The 19456-nt window shown below is 45.3% G+C and overlaps 2 protein-coding genes across 2 annotated transcripts in view; both read right to left on the reverse strand.

Moving 5' to 3' along the window:
• fam20cl (family with sequence similarity 20 member C, like) overlaps positions 1-19456 on the reverse strand; it is a gene marked incomplete at both ends in the record, with an annotated part of 56261 nt that overhangs the window by 20957 nt on the left and 15848 nt on the right. The window lies entirely within an intron of this gene.
• Positions 1-19456, reverse strand: part of dnhd1 (dynein heavy chain domain 1) — a gene marked incomplete at its 5' end in the record, with an annotated part of 43517 nt that overhangs the window by 15473 nt on the left and 8588 nt on the right. Inside the window, 18 exons of the mRNA XM_083765534.1 lie at positions 177-255; positions 1556-1966; positions 2787-3218; positions 3519-3710; positions 4582-4710; positions 5839-5941; positions 6677-6863; positions 7292-7424; positions 8123-8619; positions 9052-9858; positions 10311-10563; positions 10766-10919; positions 11041-11167; positions 11255-13628; positions 13860-13987; positions 15334-17038; positions 17516-17607; positions 18400-18453. Of these exons, the coding sequence (XP_083621660.1) occupies positions 177-255; positions 1556-1966; positions 2787-3218; positions 3519-3710; positions 4582-4710; positions 5839-5941; positions 6677-6863; positions 7292-7424; positions 8123-8619; positions 9052-9858; positions 10311-10563; positions 10766-10919; positions 11041-11167; positions 11255-13628; positions 13860-13987; positions 15334-17038; positions 17516-17607; positions 18400-18453 (7857 nt within the window). The remainder of the gene's footprint in view (positions 1-176; positions 256-1555; positions 1967-2786; positions 3219-3518; positions 3711-4581; positions 4711-5838; positions 5942-6676; positions 6864-7291; positions 7425-8122; positions 8620-9051; positions 9859-10310; positions 10564-10765; positions 10920-11040; positions 11168-11254; positions 13629-13859; positions 13988-15333; positions 17039-17515; positions 17608-18399; positions 18454-19456) is intronic.

Genomic DNA, 19456 nt, shown 5'->3' on the forward strand with positions numbered 1-19456 from the left:
AAAAAAAAAAGAAAAGGGGGGGGGGCAAGGGTGCATTTGGTGGTTACATTTGTACTGTACACTCTCAAGAGTTATATTAATACTTGACTGTGTTACAGTATTTGGTTATGCTGTCTCTTTGTTAATCAACGTCATACAAATCATACTGCACTACAATATAGAACTACAAGACCCACCATTCTCAGCAGCCTGCTTCAACTTGTCCAGCAGCTCTGGGTCATCAGCACAAATCACCATTCCATACTCCTTCTCAAACTCTGCAGAACAAACAAACACATTTAATTTCTCTCTCTTGTGCTTTTCTCTCATAATGTACAACAATTTATATCCTACAGTGTTTTATTTAACCCATTCTGACCTGAGATCAGATTCATACGAGGTTTCCGCCAGACACACACTGGTCTGATGAACCCATTCTGACCTGAGATCAGATTCTAAAAAATGTCAGTCGTTCTTCGATTTTTCAAAAATAGCAGACCTACAAGCTCGTATCGCGCCACAGATCTGCTATTTTTAAATAGCTAAAGCATAACATGATGCCGACACCAAAATGGGTGCCCGGTCAGAATTGGTTACGCCAACTGTTAACGGGCAATTATAGGCACTGTATTTTGGCCGTAAACCTCAAGTTTAGCGGGCATACAGTATACAGTTAATATGTGATGTGATGGTACAAAGAAAGAGTTCACCGGAGTTTGTTGGAAAGTTTAACAGGAGTTTCCTGTAATATACACATCCATATTCCATGCTTTTTGCGCAGTGCTAGCAGTAGCACAACAGATGAATTACATTAAAATACCACTGTTAAAACACACTTTTTTTTTCAACACCAAAGTGTAACATACTGTAGCTATGAGCAGGTCTTGTCACATGTGGCTTTGAACCTTCAACTTTTTACATATTGTTGCCTATAATAAAAATTATTTGTATTGTAAATCAGTCTTGATAACAACACCAACTAGCTATAATGCATAGACTGTAAAAAATATGGACAAAGCGTTCTCCGGGTCTAACATGGACGTAAAATGAAGCCTCTTATTCCTGCACTGTAAGTCGCCATCTTTCTAGATCCGTTTGGGCCCAGCTGGCCATTGGCTGGCTCCGTTTGGGCCCAGCTTCATGGCCATTGGCTGGCCAGACAACGAGGCGGGACTTCCCCCCTTCTTCTCCGTTGGTTTTTATTTTGACTCGAGTGGGAGGGGACTCCCGATCATAGACTGTAACGGTAGCCACGCCCCTCAGAACATACGCGACTTTATGGTAATTTATTTTATAAATGGGACCATAATTTTCCAAAAAGAATATTATGACATTAGAAATGAGACTTTAAACTAGTGACTGGAAGCAGAAAGTATTCATGACCATGTTTATTAAGGTAAAACAGTCTAGGTGAAGTTGGGCCCAAATACATGGACTTCTATGGGGCTATGGGTTTTTTTGGGTCCAGTGACAGCGCCACAACAGGCCATTATATGAACTTTCAGGAGTTTCAGGCTTCACAAAATATCTGTCTGACTGCCCCCCTGGTATAATGTCATGTTGATTGGGCTTACACTACTGTACCTGTGATGAGCTCTTCGTGATGCTGGGTGTCTGCCAGTAGAGGCCAGTGTTGAACCCAGGGGCTTCTGCACCCCCACAGGAGCAGCTTTAGCACCAGTCTGGCAGGCAAACCTTGGAAATGGCATTGCTCTATGCCTAGTGCGCGAGCCAGGGCCCACTGAAGCTCCTCAGCCACAGGGATGGCAGCGCAGAGGGAGGGCTCAGAGCAGGAACAGTCTGTTTTCGTGAACAGGGAGGTTCGCGGGTCTTCAGGATTGATATTCATCGTCCCCGTCAGACACAGCTCCCTCCATTTGTGCAGTAACTCAGTGCGTGTGTCAGCTCCAAAGGGACCCAAGTATGAAATGGCAGCAGCCAGGATAAGGGCATCCCCTGGTAGGGTTTGGTCGTTCACGTCTGCCTCCTAGAATATTATGTGCATTAAAAACACGAAATATTCACGGATATGGAGGGAATTCTCTTGGAAAAACCTGTGCAGATTTTTTATAACACCAAAAATCAAGAGTAAGCAGTTGAAGCAACAGATACAATGTTGGAGAGGTTGTGGGGATGCGAATGTGGATCACTCACATGTGTTTTGGAAATGTCCCAAAATGGATGAGTTTTGGAAAATGATGATGAGCATATACAAAAGATATTGGGATATGAGGTGCCTATGAAGTGTGATGTTCTGTATTTAGGAAACTTGATGGGGGGGTAAGATTCGAGGAGAGGATAGATATCTGGTAAACATTTTACTGGCGGCAGCAAAGAAAGCTGTCACAAGAAAATGGGGACAGATGGAACCTCCAACACAGGGACAATGGGAGGACTTGATTCAGGAGATACATTTTATGGAGAAACTGACACACCGTCTGAGGCTACAGGAAGAAAAAAGGACAAATGGTATAAATGGACAATATTTAAGGGTATAGGGGAATGAGAGACAATTGTAAATGCCTAGAAAAATGTATGTAACAAATTTGAAACGCAATGTCGATGCCTGTTTCATTTTTTATTTTCTGTTTTTTATTTTTTGTACGTTTGTGGTGTTATATGTATTGTAAGTTTGTTTTTTTGTCTTGTCTTAAAAACCAATACAATTTTAGTTAGAAAAATAAATAAAACACGAAATACATTTAACTTTTTTTCCCTTTTTTTCCAAAAGTGGAACATGTTTCTGTATGTCGGACAGTTTGAAGTGACAGAATCAATTAAACATTTGACAAAGCATGAGTTTTTACCTGAGCAGCAGTGTTCCAGTCTGCAATGTGACTCTGCATCTGACTGACGACAGTGGCAGCATGTCTGTCCAGGCTCTCGGCTCTACTCAGCTGCTTGAGAAGCTCTACCAGCTCCTTCTGCACAGCCTGGAGCCGACGCTCCATGTCTGCCAGATTCCCAAACACCTCCTCCTTCCGCAGCTCGGCCAGGACCAGGCGATCATGAGCCTCCTTGGCCAGCGTTCCTAAGCACTGCTTGCTAAGTCCCTGGGCGGCCACGCGGCGCTCCATGCAGGCGTACTCGTACACAGCGCGCACCCAGTTGCACAGAGACTCGCAAGCATGACTGACCTCTCTCACAGACTCTGGCTGGAAGTGAGGACTGTGAACTATCCGGCCGAGCGCTTGTAGCTGACTTTTAGTCAGTCCGTGGCGGTCAAAGAACTCTAATTCCTAGAAAAAGGGCCGGAGAGAAAGTGCAGTTGGAGGCTCCATTATTTCGGAATCAAGTCATTTCTGATTTAAAGCTGCGTTTCACAACTCTGTCCTACCCAGGATTTGAACACCAGTCTCCTGCATGAGAGAACTAATTCTGTATCTCTTCCAAGACAGATTAATTTATACATTTATAATAAGTCCCGTGCAGGATTTGAGTTTTAAGTAGGTTTATTTTATCAGTTGAATAACACTTGACTCCATACCTAGACTGGATGGGTCTGCTCTGTGCTTGATTAAAAATATTGTCCCACACACCTGGAAGAAGTTGGATTGCACGAGAAGCTGTTTGGCACTTTCCCAGTTGCATGGGCGGTTGAACAGCAGACACAGGGCATCCATGACTTTCACCACTCCCTCTGGAGGGTTGGTGTAGCGACGCACCTCTTCCAGGTCAGAGGAACTGAGACACTCGAAGATCTGAAGGCTCAACTGGAACAGTGGACTCTCCTGGAGAGGCAATATTGATGACATACAGTTTTGACTGACGTCGAAATAAATAAAAAGTATTCTGAAAGAGACTATGCTAGAGTAATGTAATTTTTGCACACGCTTTAAGCTTTATCTTTTCATTTTTTTGCCTTTTTATTGATAGATCACAGTAGGTTGACAGGAAACGGGTAGAGAGATGGGGGGGGAAGATACGCAGAAAAGATCGTCGGGATCGGGACTCAAACCCACGACACGCTGGCAGGCTGGATTTCCAACCTAGATCCCAGGGCCTTTAAGCTCAAACTTAACCCATTCTGACCTGAGATCAGATTCATACGAGGTTTCCGCCGGACACACACTGGTCTGATTAACCCATTCTGACCTGAGATCAAAAAATGTCAGTCGTTCTTCGATTTTTCAAAAATAGCAGACCTGGCCCAGGCCGTAGCGTAACGGTCTGGGCACCGGACTGGTGATCCAGTCGCAGTGTGCCGCGGGTTCGACTCCCGGACCCGACACGGCCTTTACTGCATGTCATCCCCCCATCTCTCTCCCGTTTCCTGTCAGCCTACTGTCTGTCCCTTCAAAAAAATCAATAAAAAGGCGTAAGCCGCAAAAAAATATCTTAAAAAAAAAATTAAAAAAATAGCAGACCTACAAGCTCGTATCGCGCCACTCGGTGGCGCGATATGAGCTTGTAGATCTGCTATTTTCAGAATGTCAGCCTCTAAGGTAGCCTCTAAGGTAGTAGTTCTTCTCAAGTCTGTAACTCTGACAGTATACAAATGGAACCAAATGGTCCGATTGGTTCTATTTGCATATACTGTCAAGAGTTCAGGGGGATCCTTGAAATGTAAAAGTTTGAGAACTACTGTACAATGTTATGTACCTTGTGTTTGGTCTGATGAATCTGCTCTTCCAGCTGAAAGAGTTTCATCTGGGCGAACACAACGCTCTGCCGGGCTCTTTCACAGACCATCCTCTCAGCGTCCATGGCTCTCAGGAGCTCCTTCTCACACTGCAGAACAAGCACCATGCAATCAAAGCACAAAAACATTTCTACTGTAAATGATTCAGACCAAATAGACCACTGCACGGGGGTAGTGCTGTCGCCTCACAGCTAGAAGGTCCTGGGTTCGATTCCCGCTCGGGACGCTGTGGGTGCTGGTGGCGTGTTTCCTCCTCCACGTCATCAGTGCCCATACCCGAAGGCGGGGTTGGCGAAAGGGCCTTTCTGTGTGGAGTTTGCATGTTCTCCCCGTGTCCCCTAGGGTAGGTACCCTCACAAAAAACATGCAGTAATCCTGGTCACTAAACTGCCTCCCCCTGGCCAGCCGGGGCGCCTGATGGAGGGGAAAGGAACTGGTTGGAATAACGTGTTCCTTCCATACGCTACGTCCAACCAGGGAAACTCCCCCCTGTCAGGTGTAAAGGAGCAACTTGGACACTCAGGCATGAAGGAAGCATGAGTTCAAGTCCGTTGCTCTCCCCTTGTCCCCCATATATGGGGACTAGGTTGGTGGAGGGTGTGTAGAGCCCAGGATCACATTAGATGATTGACACAGGGGTGAAAAATGGGTTACAAAATCGTGGGATAAAAAATATATAAAAAAATAGACCACTGCAAGTCTGTAACTCAGAGTATACAAATTGTTAAATGATCAAATTTGTACACTCTCAGTGTTCATCGACACTCAATGAACTCAGAGGATTTTACTGTAAGATTGGGGTGTTAGAGATAATTTATTAACCAAATGGTGGTCTTTGGTCTAATACATATCAAGCTGATTATAATTTGTACTATAACAGTTTATATTAGCCTAGTTGTGTTTGGGCATAGTTGGGCATACAGTATGTGGGACATGGTAAATATAATAATATATACAGTGTATAAGGGAATACGAAGGCAAAACATTTATAATTATAATAATCCTCGCTGAAATTGTAATATGATCATTGGTCACGGTTTGAGCATTCATATCTTGTATATAGGCATATATTATACGTCTACTAGTGTAATCCCAGATGTAATTGTATGTCTACTACTGTAATCCCAGATTTAAATACATTGTACTTACTGTAATCCCAGATGTAAATACATGCAGCGTTTACTTGTCATGTGATAAATTGCTTTACAGTACAGTACCTGTTTAGCTTGAGCAACATTCTCCTGCAGTGTGATTACGCTGTGTTTGTACTGGACAGCTGTATCCGTCATCGCCTCCAGGCGGGCCAGGACAGTTGTAACTCTGAGAAACATGTAGAATAGTTTCAGGCCAGTATACACTCTAGTATAACACTCTAGTTTACATTATGTATACATAATATATCATTGAATAGAGAGAAGAGGAAGCACTGCGTAGTCTGTAGTCATGAGTACGTGAAAAACAGGTGCTCATTGAAGAGGGTTCAATAATAACAGGCTACCGTAGGTAATAACAAGTTGGATGTTCCTTTCCCTTGTGGTAAGTGGGCTGATATGCAAAAGTGAAAAAATAAATCTCCGCTCAGTTGAATTTAAAAAGCCTTTATTGTAATTTGGCTATAAAGCTAGGCAAAGATTGAAAACAATGCATTAGAATGTCCTTCTAATGCGTGAGGGGGTGTGATTTCTTTATCTTATTTTATATTTTATTTTTATTTAAAAGTTAAATATCCCTTTAACTCATGTTTGCATAACATGTTGAATGGAGTCTCTACTTGAACCCATTCTGAACGGGCACCCATTTTGGTGTTGGCATCATGTTATGCTTTAGCTATTGAAAAATAGCAGATCTACAAGCTCATATCGCGCCACCGAGTGGCGCGATACGAGCTTGTAGGTCTGCTATTTTTGAAAGAAATCGAAGAATGACTGACATTTTTAGAATCTGATCTCAGGTCAGAATGGGTTCGTCAGACCAGCGTGTGTCCAGTGGAAACCTCGTATGAATCTGATCTCAGGTCAGAATGGGTTAACAGTGTCAAAATAATCTATAGCTAACCTTTTGGCTTGGCACAGTCCCTGTTTGTAGAGATGGCTACTGAGGTAAAAGAAGTGACAGATGAACTCCATATAGGTCTGGGGGCTGAACGGGTGGGTTCTTAACAGGACTGAAGCATATCTGCATGCTGACTTGTGGATTCTTTCCATGGCCAGGGGCATGCTGGCCTCCAAGCAACGTCTCTGCACTGCATCAAAAGCAAACAATATAACATCAGGTCAGATCTGATGTTTTGCGTAACGTTAATTTCGTCACTGAGGCAATTTGATAGATTTTCTTCATGGACACTATACTGTGTGCACACATATTTTAACCCATTTAGGCCTGATGTCGAAATAATAATAATTCTTCTGAAAGAATATATGTTCAAAGATTTGTGCCGCATTTTCACGATTTTTCAAAAATAGCAGACCTACAAGCTCGTAGCGCGCCACTCGGTGGCGCGCTATGAGCTTGTAGATCTGCTATTTTTCAATAGTTAAAACACCAAAAGGGGTTCCCGTACAGAATGGGTTAAAAGCATACATGTAACACTGTCCACAACGGAAACATAATTAAAGAATGTAGTGCATTTGTACACTCTCTGAATTAAATGTATAAGAAAGAGCAACTAACGTTGTCCATGTGATTCAGGAATCCGGAGATTATCCTTAAGGCAGTGAGTAGCAGCTTCCACGAAAGACTGTCTGGACCATGGTTGGTACACTTCCACACAGCTGCTCAGGCTCAGGGCCTTCGTTATGTGTGCCTGTATATCATTAAAGCAATGGCAACAATGGAAGAAGCAGACCATGGTGAGAAATACTAATATGCTATGGTTGGTAGGTTTAACTACTAATACATTGGTGGCTTGGTATGTATACCCATGTTCTTCTGTCCAGCACCTACAGTATATAGTATTTATGATTTGGATGTTGTGTGTGCTTTCGTAATCTTTTTTCCCCACTACTTTTTAAATACCTGGGTATTGTACTATACTGTTTAAAAGTGAATACCTTTTTTGTACACTGATGAAATGTATGCAAAAACATGTTTTTTCAAAGCAACTAAGTCTATATTATATAGACTATATTAGTTAGGATGATAGTGAAATGCTGAAGACAAAATGTCCCCAAGGTGATCAATACATTACAAAGTACTTAAAACATTTTACAAATGGTAATCTTTCTGGTGAGAAAGTACAGTTACCTTCCAGGACTGGGTATTGTAGTGAGGCAGCTCACGTCCCTCTGAGGTAGCCAAAGGTAGCAGAAGAAATACATGCATATTCCTCTGGAACTGCCTCAAATGCCTGTCAATAGGTTGGAAAGGGTACAAATATTGTAACTGTAACAGTTAGACGAGTTAGACTTGAATAATGTGGAAAAACAGATAGATGTCTGTTCTCGTATACCTCTCAAGTGCATGAGAATCCTTGACACCATTCTCTCTGGCTACGAGGTTTGCCTGCTCCTCTTCCGGGTAGAGCCCTGGACAGGTGCCACTGGCCATCACCGTCAGTAGCTCTTCTCTCACAGCCTGGCTCGTTTCCTCATGGGCCAAGATCACCACATTAGCACTGTTCACTTCAGTCTGACAAATGGCCTCCTTCAGGATTTCACCCAACTTGTTCTCATTACCGGGGTGTACTTCCATCAAGCAGTAACCTGTCAGATGGGCAGCTAAACGTACATTGCTCTTACGGCCTGTGCCTCTGACTGCGCCAAACAGCACTCCATGACCTCCAGGCATAAGCAGTGCTCGGAGGATATGCAATAACTGATGCATCCTCTGTCTGTGTACTGCACAACCTGATGTCATGATGAAATCATGAAACTCCTCTCCATGTTCCTCTTGTCTTTTCACGGAAGCAGACAGCTGCTGCACCAGCAGATCAAAGTCTTGCTCTTGATAAGAAGCATCGCGTTTTAAGTCGTACTGTTGTGCCATTGAGTTGACTGGATCTGTGATCGCAGGGCCAAATACAATCTTAGTCATTGCTTGTTCCATATCTTGAAGAAGTTGAGATGGCAGCAGACATGGGCCTGAGCTTGGTTCTCCTGAATACATTCCTTCATTCTGCACTGAGTGTTCAGTGAATCTATGGCCTCTTTCTAACGGAGCAGCTGGTTTGGGGCCTTTAGGTGGAGAGGGGATTAATACTTTACACAAGCTTGCATCTCGCAGGATCAACTGATCCTTCTTCCCAACTTTCTTGTATTGTACTGTATTTCTTGTATTCTCTTCTTTAGTTCCATGACTCCTAATTGAACTAGAGTCTGAACATGTAGACTCAATGCTGATTAGTCTACCAGACTGTCTGGATTCGACCTCTTCTCTTAGGGTTGTCAAATTCAACAGAGCCTCAGGAGCTAACTGTGAAGATGAGGCCTCACTGTCCCCCTCTCTTTTATTTGGTGTGTCTAGACTACTCGACTTGAGGTTGTCTGTGATGACAGTAGAAGTAGTGAGGATCATAGCAGTGGATTTGTCTTGCGGGCTCATGGATGACGACTTCTCAACCAGTTCACTTCCATAGTATATTGCCGAAACTCTGGCTATGAGTGACACCATCGCTTTGCCTTCATCTACTGAGAACAGCCTGTCACTGAAGGTGCGCAGACACTCATGCATCCAGAGATGGACTATGTTGAGGACACTGGCAGCAGAACCTGTTGTGGACGTGGCAACGCCAGTTTGTGAAGATTTGGAAACATCCATCATAAGGCTGGCATCTTCCTGGTTCGTGTTGTTGCAAGGTTGCCAGAGACGCATTCCTTGGAAGACTTTTTGAAGATCATGATGGGAGAACGTGTAATGGGGTCTCTGTGCAGTGGGTGGGAACTGCTCACACGTTGCATGAAGCAGATGTTGAGTAGCGCCGATGATACAGCGTGTCAAATCCGCAGATCCTTGCGAGCATGGGAGGTCTTTGAGCCATAGTTTTAGTCGGGGGGAGTGAAGAGAAAATAGAACCTCAGCAGATAAGCTGGGCAGCACAAAGATGGAGAACAGACGAGAGAGGCGGGAGCTGATCACGGTACCACTGCCATAACCAGACCTGGATGTGCAGCAAGTAGCCATGTAACTGATGCCTCTACAACTCATGCACTTGAAATGATAGTCATCATAGGTTTGGATATGGCCTTTTGAAACACTTTGTCGGAGTGTCTCTAGAGCCATTGATGTTTTTCCAAAAGCATCTAAAAACACAGGAAAGACACAGAAACATTAGTCTTGAAAATTGTTTGGAATACAATACTAATTTATTTCGGTTTAGTGCATCATTGCCAATATAATGTGGTTATCCCATTCTGACCGGGCACCCATTTTGGTGTCAGCATCATGTTATGCTTTAGCTATTTAAAAATAGCAGATCTACAAGCTCATATCGCGCCACCGAGTGGCGCGATACGAGCTTGTAGGTCTGCTATTTTTGAAAAATCGAAGAGCGACTGACATTTTTAGAATCTGATCTCAGGTCAGAATGGCTTCATCAGACCAGTGTGTGTCCGGCGGAAACCTCGTATGAATCTGATCTCAGGTCAGAATGTGTTCATCAGACCAGTGTGTGTCCGGCGGAAACCTTGTATGAATCTGATCTCAGGTCAGAATGGGTTAAACACTGTATGTTCTATACTTGTTCTATACTCACCACAGGGAGCCTGGTGCAGATCATCCACAAACAGCAGCAGTCCTGATTGTCTTCTCATGGAGCTCATGTTGTTCAGCACATTGCGCACATGGCGGGAACTCAGGAGTGGACTGGCAGGTAGGCTGATGTGTGGCCTGTCCTGGTTCAGTAACGTGTTGCATAACATGGTCTTCCCTGAACTGGCCTCTCCTACCAGCATCACAGGCTGCTCTGCCTCCAACATGAGCTTCAGAAGGTACACATGCTTCTCATACTGTGCAAACAGCAATTCATTGTTGATTAAAAGTTGTACAATTATCAGGTTGTAAAATGTTTTGAAAACACATTATTTATGTAAATGCTAACCAAATCAACAGAGCAAAATAAATATATACTAAAATATAAAGTAAATATTTTTAAGATTTGGAACAACAAACCTTGGGTATAACTGGACTGGCCAAACATGGATCTCTAACCCTGGGACAGTTGATCCCATTGATTATGTCCACAATCATTCCCTCACTCTGATTGAAAAAGTGCTCAAAAACGGTCCCTTCGTCTGGAACCTCAACTCTATATCGGCTATCAAACAACACTTGGCGGGCAAGTGTATCAAACTGTGGCCAGTGGCTAAAATAAAGACAAAACATGTATGTTAATGTAAACACATTCATAACTCATTTTAAACAGAAATATCAAATATGGTCTATTAAATAGTTGCATAGACTCTTTTACATGATAATAGCCTCACCGGGGGTGCAGGTGTCCACCAAAGCCCCAGATATAGGCCACCAGGAAAATGTCCCTGGCTTGTAGCTCCTTCGGAGTTGAAATGACGTAGATATCTGTGTCTGACACGTTTCCAAGCAGAGGCATATCTTTTGGGAGAATGGGCAATGCACCTATTGTTAGGAATGTTAATTATCACCTCTTTAAATATTGTCATATTAAGGAGTTTACTGTACCTCTTTTGTATGTCTGTCTTGGTGATGTTTTTGACCCAGAATTCCTCCAAAAATGCTCCAGGAGGGCCTGTATAATACTAAAGAATGACATAATTTCCTGCAATCCATATGTGGGGGGTTTAGAGAATTCAACATTTCCATCTCCTTCACTGTGCAATACAGAGGTGAGGGCCTTCTGCCTAAGCGCATCAAGTGTTCTGCAGAAAAGGTCTTCAGCTAAACGATTCCACATTTTCAGGATCCCTTCCTCAAGTGAGCGTTCTCTACGAAGAGCATTCATCTCCACCTTCCACACAGCCTTCCATAGATCAGCTCCAGTGACATGCACCAGGCTGCAACTGGTTACTGCTGAGGGGGCTGCGTCCTTGAGGTCTGTGATCTCTGCCAGTAATTTTAGTTTTGACTGGGATGGCACAAGTTTTTCACCTGAAGACAGATACAGGCAGGGATCGTCAGGATTGCAGAGCGTAGTGAAGCAGTCCAACCAGCCAGGCTGGCCCAGTGGCTCTCCATCCATGACTAGCCACTTCACTTTTTGTGTCTGTTCTCTCCCTATCTTACTGTTGGAAATGGCAGCGGCTGAGAGGTCGTGCCGCTCTGAGTCTCTTAATACTTTAGTGAAAGCTCCATCCCACCACCCTCGCTCTTCTCTGCAGCATCCAAATACCTCGTCACGGTACATGGCATTTGGAAATAAGACCACAGTGTCAACAGAGTGCCAGTTTGAAAGGGGGGTTTGCTGCTCTGTCTGTGCGTTATCTCCATCATCGACATGCTCTGCTGTTCTGGCAGCCAGGATATGCAGTGCCCCAGCTAAAGCACGGTAACAGGTTGACTTTCCACTCCCTGAGGGACCGATCAGCACAACTGCCCGTGAGAACTTCATGGCTTGGTAGAGAGCAAGTGTGTTGCAAATCGTTTGTGTGTCAGGGTGTAACCCAGCTCTTTGTAGCTCTTCTGTCACAGCATCCCTAAGTAAGATTTGTTCTTCTTCCTCAGTACGGTGTGGGACAAAAGGAAAGTACCTTGCCATGGGAAAGGTTTCTTCAAGAAGGGTGCGAAACTGTGAAGCTTTCTTTAGCTCACAAATGTATGGCACTACGGTAGAGAAGAGTGCTTTGACAACAGCCTTTTCCTCAGCTAAGCCTCGCACAATGGCTGCAGATTGACTGTTGTACATTAAAGTGGAAGACCTGCCATCTAGGTGTATACCAGAGGCTGCGATGATCTTTTGCAAGACCACAAGCAGGCCAATCTGGTCTTCATTCATGCATTCAGGCAAACAGTTGGAATCTTTTGCCATGCTAAAAAGGGACATCAGGCATCGACTCAAAGAAATGGCATCTGAGAAGCCAATAGAAGCAAGCATTACTTCTGTGATGACCCTGTGATCTGGGTACATGAATGCAATGGGCCTGGTTGCAGTTTGCAGACTCTCAGCAACCTCAGCTGTGTGCCCTTTTGCTGAGATAACAACACAGCCATAGCTCAGTTTGGCAAAGATGTCTTTCCCTGCAAATGACATCGGGACCTCCGGCCCTTCACGGTTTGAGCACCCCTGATACATGTTGGTCATCCTGTCCCGTGGCTCTCTGTGCACTTTCTGTCGTAAAATTGTCTTGCAGGCAGAGAAGGATTGGTGAATATCTTCCAAATGCTGTCCAAATAATGACAGCGTTCCTTGTTTCAATGAGTCCACAGCGTTTAAAACAAGCCATGCTCCTGTCTGGAGCGCGCCAAGGAGCATCTGCTGCACAATGCTAGGACCTGTACTGAAAAAACACTGCAAAGCAATGACCTGTCGTCCCAGTGCTCTTCCTAACTGAACCACCGTCTTTGTCTTACCAGACATGGAAGGTCCAGTAACAAAACCACATCTGTAGCTGGTCAAAGCAAGGAGAATCCCGAGTATTGCCCTTTCTGTAGAAGGAGTATTCACCACCATGCAGTGCTCTGGACCAAGGTACTCATAACCATACAGCAGCTGAGTGCCAAGGACATCCACGTAACAAGTGGCATAATCACAGCTGAAGGCATTCTCAGTCTTACTCTGGTCATGTGAAGTTATGTGATACTTCAGTGAACTTTGCCACTCAAATGAAGATGCCAGCTCACATTTCACATCCATGAGTTTGGATATCTGTCGTGCATGGTTCATGGTAAGTTGCACCAAAGCACGCAGAAACATCATTGTGCGATTAGAAACCTGGGATTTCTCTGTGGCACCAGTGATTCCTTCCCTTATAACACGGCACAAGGTTTTCAGTATGGAAGACTTGTGTGTTTTGATGGGGTTCCACTTTGCTGGGCCTGAAGCCTGGTTGATCCTTAGAACATCAGCGCACCACACCACTTCCTCAGCCACCAGAAGGCACTGAAGAGGGTAATCAGACACTAAATTCAACATAGGTAGCATGTCTTTCTCTCCTTTCTTCTTAAGTAACTTGATACCTCCAACTCCCGAGTCCCAAGTCTTCAAATCTTGGTCGGATGGTTCAAGCACTGTCCGTGCAACATGGCAATCTTTCATGAGTTGCATCATAGTTTGCAGTAGTTGTTTCTCCACTAGACTGAGGCAAACCAGAGGATTCACACTAAATTCTACAGGACTTTGAAAACCAATGTGCTCCTTGAAGCTGCCAAAGACCCCTCGGATCTTCATCTGTATGAGTTTATCAGAGGTGTCTATTGTGTCATTTGTCATCTCACAGTCCACTTCTAGCCAGCGTACTCCTTGAAAGCATTTCCGCACAGCAGGGAGCAAGGTGGAAGGTGTGGGGTGCAGAGAGAGCAGTTTTATCACTTCTCGGTCGCTCAGGAAGCAGAGTCTTGGGAACTCTCCACGGGGTACATGCAGAATCTGGTTGGAAATAGCTTCCATTGTAGACAGATCATTGATGAGGATTTGGCGAAGGCTACTGCCATGAAACAGGCTGTTTGTCTTCTTGGACTGTGCAATGCTCAGCACATGAGGGTCACTTGATATCGAACAAATGATGTCCCTGAATGTTTTATCCACTGGATGGAACCTCTCCAGCTATAAATGAAGAGAAAGGTCAAATTAACATAAGCACTTAAACCTTATAAAAGGTTTGTGTGGTTAATAAATACTTAATATGAACAAACCTGGACTTTCAGTTACAACCGGTTATGAATGTTTAAAGTTCTTTAGAATTCTATTTGACCCATTAGACAACAATGGAAACAAGAATTAATGGCTTTATACTGTACCATGTGCTGTTTACATTTCTGACTAATAAAGTATTCAGTATTTGAGCAAAAGTACTTAATATACCTATTACCTACCAGTTCCACCCTCTGATTACAAATAGTTGTTTTAGAAAACATTTTGGACAGGAAAATCCATGTCTGCTGGTATCTTTCAAAGAAATCAAGCAGCTCCTCTGCAAATAGTCAGGAAGAGGAGACAGAAAAAGGCATTATTTAGGCATATATTCATAACCTTTCACGCCATCCAACTCTCATCAGTCATATTCCTGTATTCATGTTCATGTTACCGAGCTCTTGTAGCGAATGCACCCAGTGTTCCACCTCTGGTCTGAAATCAGCAGCATGCGGAGACACCAACATATTGGATAAAGTCCTCACACTGTCCTCTGTCTCAGCAAGGACAATCTCCACATCTAAAACATATTTCAGCAACAACTTCTACATGGGATATTTATAATGTATACTAGTCTAGGGCTGTCACGATTACAAATTTAAGTTGAATAATTGTGATAACCCTAAGCTAGTGAGGAACTGAGATCATTTTAACAAGCCTTCCATAAAAAAAAACATCATTATTATAATTTTTTAAATATCCATGCATTGTGAGCTATGAATGAAGTATGAAGTATTTCTACTTTGTTGTACAAAGAGTGTGCAGAGCGCATCGCAACGCGTTGTGAGCTTGAAGAACTGCTATTTACATTCAGCTACACCATCATATATAGTAAAAAATTAAATAAGCATTAGTCTCTAGCCTGGCTCCAGCCCTGAATCGCTAGCCACGCCCATTAAGAAAATATGTTCTGGCTAGATAAAATCAGATTGAGTGTCAGGCTAATTAGTCTCACCAGTAATGATGGATGTATGGCCGCCACAGGACTGTTGCACTGGATGTTGCTGACTGAAAACAATGTCGGCTGCAGGAAACTCTTTGCCGGTGCGGTCACGTGACTCGCCGTCATGTCGAAACTCTTTGCCGGTGCGGTCACGTGACTCGCCGTCATGTTGAAACTCTTTGCCGGTGCGGTCACGTGACTCGCCGTCATGTCGAAACTCTTTGCCGGTGCGGTCACGTGACTCGCCGTCATGTCGAAACTCTTTGCCGGTGCGGTCACGTGACTCGCCGTCACGTGGCTCGCCGTCATGTTGAAACTCTTTGCCGGTGCGGTCACGTGGCTCGCCGTCATGTCGAAACTCTTTGCCGGTGCGGTCACGTGGCTCGCCGTCATGTCGAAACTCTTTGCCGGTGCGGTCACGTGGCTCGCCGTCATGTTGAAACTCTTTGCCGGTGCGGTCACGTGGCTCGCCGTCATGTTGAAACTCTTTGCCGGTGCGGTCACGTGGCTCGCCGTCATGTCGAAACTCTTTGCCGGTGCGGTCACGTGACTCGCCGTCACGTGGCTCGCCGTCATGTCGAAACTCTTTGCCGGTGCGGTCACGTGACTCGCCGTCATGTTGAAACTCTTTGCCGGTGCGGTCACGTGGCTCGCCGTCATGTCGAAACTCTTTGCCGGTGCGGTCACGTGACTCGCCGTCATGTCGAAACTCTTTGCCGGTGCGGTCACGTGACTCGCCGTCACGTGGCTCGCCGTCATGTTGAAACTCTTTGCCGGTGCGGTCACGTGACTCGCCGTCATGTCGAAACTCTTTGCCGGTGCGGTCACGTGGCTCGCCGTCATGTTGAAACTCTTTGCCGGTGCGGTCACGTGGCTCGCCGTCATGTTGAAACTCTTTGCCGGTGCGGTCACGTGACTCGCCGTCATGTCGAAACTCTTTGCCGGTGCGGTCACGTGGCTCGCCGTCATGTTGAAACTCTTTGCCGGTGCGGTCACGTGGCTCGCCGTCATGTTGAAACTCTTTGCCGGTGCGGTCACGTGGCTCGCCGTCATGTCGAAACTCTTTGTCGGTGCGGTCACGTGGCTCGCCGTCATGTTGAAACTCTTTGCCGGTGCGGTCATGTGGCTCGCCGTCATGTCGAAACTCTTTGCCGGTGCGGTCACGTGGCTTGCCGTCATGTTGAAACTCTTTGCCGGTGCCGTCACGTGGCTCGCCGTCATGTTGAAACTCTTTGCCGGTGCGGTCACGTGGCTCGCCGTCATGTTGAAACTCTTTGCCGGTGCGGTCACGTGGCTCGCCGTCATGTTGAAACTCTTTGCCGGTGCGGTCACGTGGCTCGCCGTCATGTCGAAACTCTTTGCCGGTGCGGTCACGTGACTCGCCGTCATGTTGAAACTCTTTGCCGGTGCGGTCACGTGGCTCGCCGTCATGTTGAAACTCTTTGTCGGTGCGGTCACGTGGCTCGCCGTCATGTTGAAACTCTTTGCCGGTGCGGTCACGTGACTCGCCGTCATGTTGAAACTCTTTGCCGGTGCGGTCACGTGGCTCGCTGTCACGTGGCTCGCTGTCACGTGGCTCGCCGTCACGTGGCTCGCCGTCATGTTGCCACACAGACACTGTGAACGCAGCCAGTCCAAAGAGTCTGGCCTCCCAACCCTGCTGTAGCTTCAGGAGCGCCTGCTTCATGTCCCACTCTGCCTTTGCTTCTCGACATATCTGAATAGGTGAAAGATCCACATTTTATCAAATGAAAATATGTCCTGTTGTAGCTATATACGTACTTAAAAAGGTTATCGGCCCAGGCCGTGGCGTAACGGTCTGGGCACCGGACTGGTAATCCAGTCGCAGTGTGCCGCGGGTTCGACTCCCGAACCCGACACGGCCTTTACTGCATGTCATCCCCCCATCTCTCTCCCGTTTCCTGTCAGCCTACTGTCTGTCCCTTAAAAAAAAAAAAAAAAAATCAATAAAAAAAAAAAAAAAAAAAAAAAAGAGGTTATCTTTGAAAAACAAAGAAGGGTCCCGCACACTGTCAAAAATTCAACGTTTCTACTGTCAGGACAGACAATGTGTATTGTCTGTAGGTGCCCAGACCGCTAGGGCCCAGGGCTTTTCCCAAACTACAACAGCGTGCATGTGCTTACAGTGTTCATGTGCTTACAGTGTTCATGTGAATGATAGCTCTCCTCTCACCTTGCTAATGCTGTCCTGGTGCTCTCCAAACTGCTTAGACATCAGGTCATCTACAGTCAGCTTCATGTCTGGGGTATACATTCGCCCCATGCCTGAAGATAAGAAAAGTATTTCCATCGTGATTTTAGGAATACTGAACACTATCACAAGGCGTATACAGTAATGCTGTACAGTACATTACAATACATTCACAGACTATACTCTCTGACCTTTCAAAATGTTACTCCAGTGTTCATGTGTGACTCCGGGACTGCACAGTTTGTCCACGACAGAAAGCCGTTGGTGAAAGTGCTCCACCATATGTAGTGTCTCCTGGAGCACTGCATCGTTGGTAGGTATGGTACTGGACAGAGATACAACCTGCTGTCTCCACACATCAACCTGCTCTAGGGCTTTTGACACCACAAACTGACATACAAGAAGACAGACAGACAGACAGACAGACAGACAGCATCTGTTGTTAATCCCCTGAGAGGAAATATGGGTCATTTTTGGTTGTTTACCAAATAATTTGTTCATTGTTCGTTGGTAGCATTTCTTTTTAACCCATTCTGAACGGGAACCCATTTTGGTGTTAGCATCATGTCGTGCTTTAGCTATTTAAAAATAGCAGATCTACAAGCTCATATCGCGCCACCGAGTGGCGCGATACGAGCTTGTAGGTCTGCTATTTTTTGAAAATTCGAAGAACGACTGACATAGAAACATAGCTTTATCAGAAAACTGTCAGGATGTAGAAGACGTTTATAGAATCTGATCTCAGGTCAGAATGGGGCAAAGCTAAGCTTCATAGAATCATATAACAGTCACCTGGCTGAGTTGTAACTGCTTCCAGTCTCGTGTCTGAGCTGTGCATGCAGTCATCAACTCCCACAATCCCTTACGAGCTTCAAGTGTCTGCAGAGCTGCCGTCACGACAGTCAGATCCAGAGGATGCCCTGAAGAGAGACACCAAGGCAGAGAAAACAGATTCAGATCCAGAGGATGCCCTGAAGAGAGACACCAAGGCAGAGAAAACAGATTCAGATCCAGAGGATGCCCTGAAGAGAGGAACCAAGGCAGAGAAAACAGATTCAGATCCAGAGGATGCCCTGAAGAGAGGAACCAAGGCAGAGAAAACAGATTCAGATCCAGAGGATGCCCTGAAGAGAGAAACCAAGGCAGAGAAAACAGAGTCAGATCCAGAGGATGCCCTGAAGAGAGAAACCAAGGCAGAGAAAACAGATTCAGATCCAGAGGATGCCCTGAAGAGAGGAACCAAGGCAGAGAAAACAGATTCAGATCCAGAGGATGCCCTGAAGAGAGAAACCAAGGCAGAGAAAACAGATTCAGATCCAGAGGATGCCCTGAAGAGAGAAACCAAGGCAGAGAAAACAGAGTCAGATCCAGAGGATGCCCTGAAGAGAGAAACCAAGGCAGAGAAAACAGATTCAGATCCAGAGGATGCCCTGAAGAGAGAAACCAAGGCAGAGAAAACAGAGTCAGATCCAGAGGATGCCCTGAAGAGAGAAACCAAGGCAGAGAAAACAGATTCAGATCCAGAGGATGCCCTGAAGAGAGGAACCAAGGCAGAGAAAACAGAGTCAGATCCAGAGGATGCCCTGAAGAGAGAAACCAAGGCAGAGAAAACAGATTCTAGGTCGTTGAGAGAGCTGTACAATGTTGTCTGTCTGGTTTGTCTACTGGTTTGTCAACTTTCTTCAAGGCTATGAACGAATGCACCGCCTCTACAGTACTTCACTGGTTCTCAACATGGGGTCTAGAGATCTGAGGGATTACGGCCTGTAACTCAGAGAGTTTATTAATGCCATTTGTGCACTCTCTGAGTTAAGATTTCACAGTGTACATTGGGGTCTCAGAGATGAAATGGGGGTCCATGTGGCCGGATGGGAACCGTGAGATTCCCAGTGCGTTCCTGAGCTCCCCCAGAGTTTAGTTAGC

Source organism: Protomyctophum parallelum, assembly GCF_964188405.1.
Source record: "Protomyctophum parallelum genome assembly, chromosome: 5".
In the NCBI taxonomy this organism is placed as follows: domain Eukaryota; kingdom Metazoa; phylum Chordata; class Actinopteri; order Myctophiformes; family Myctophidae; genus Protomyctophum; species Protomyctophum parallelum.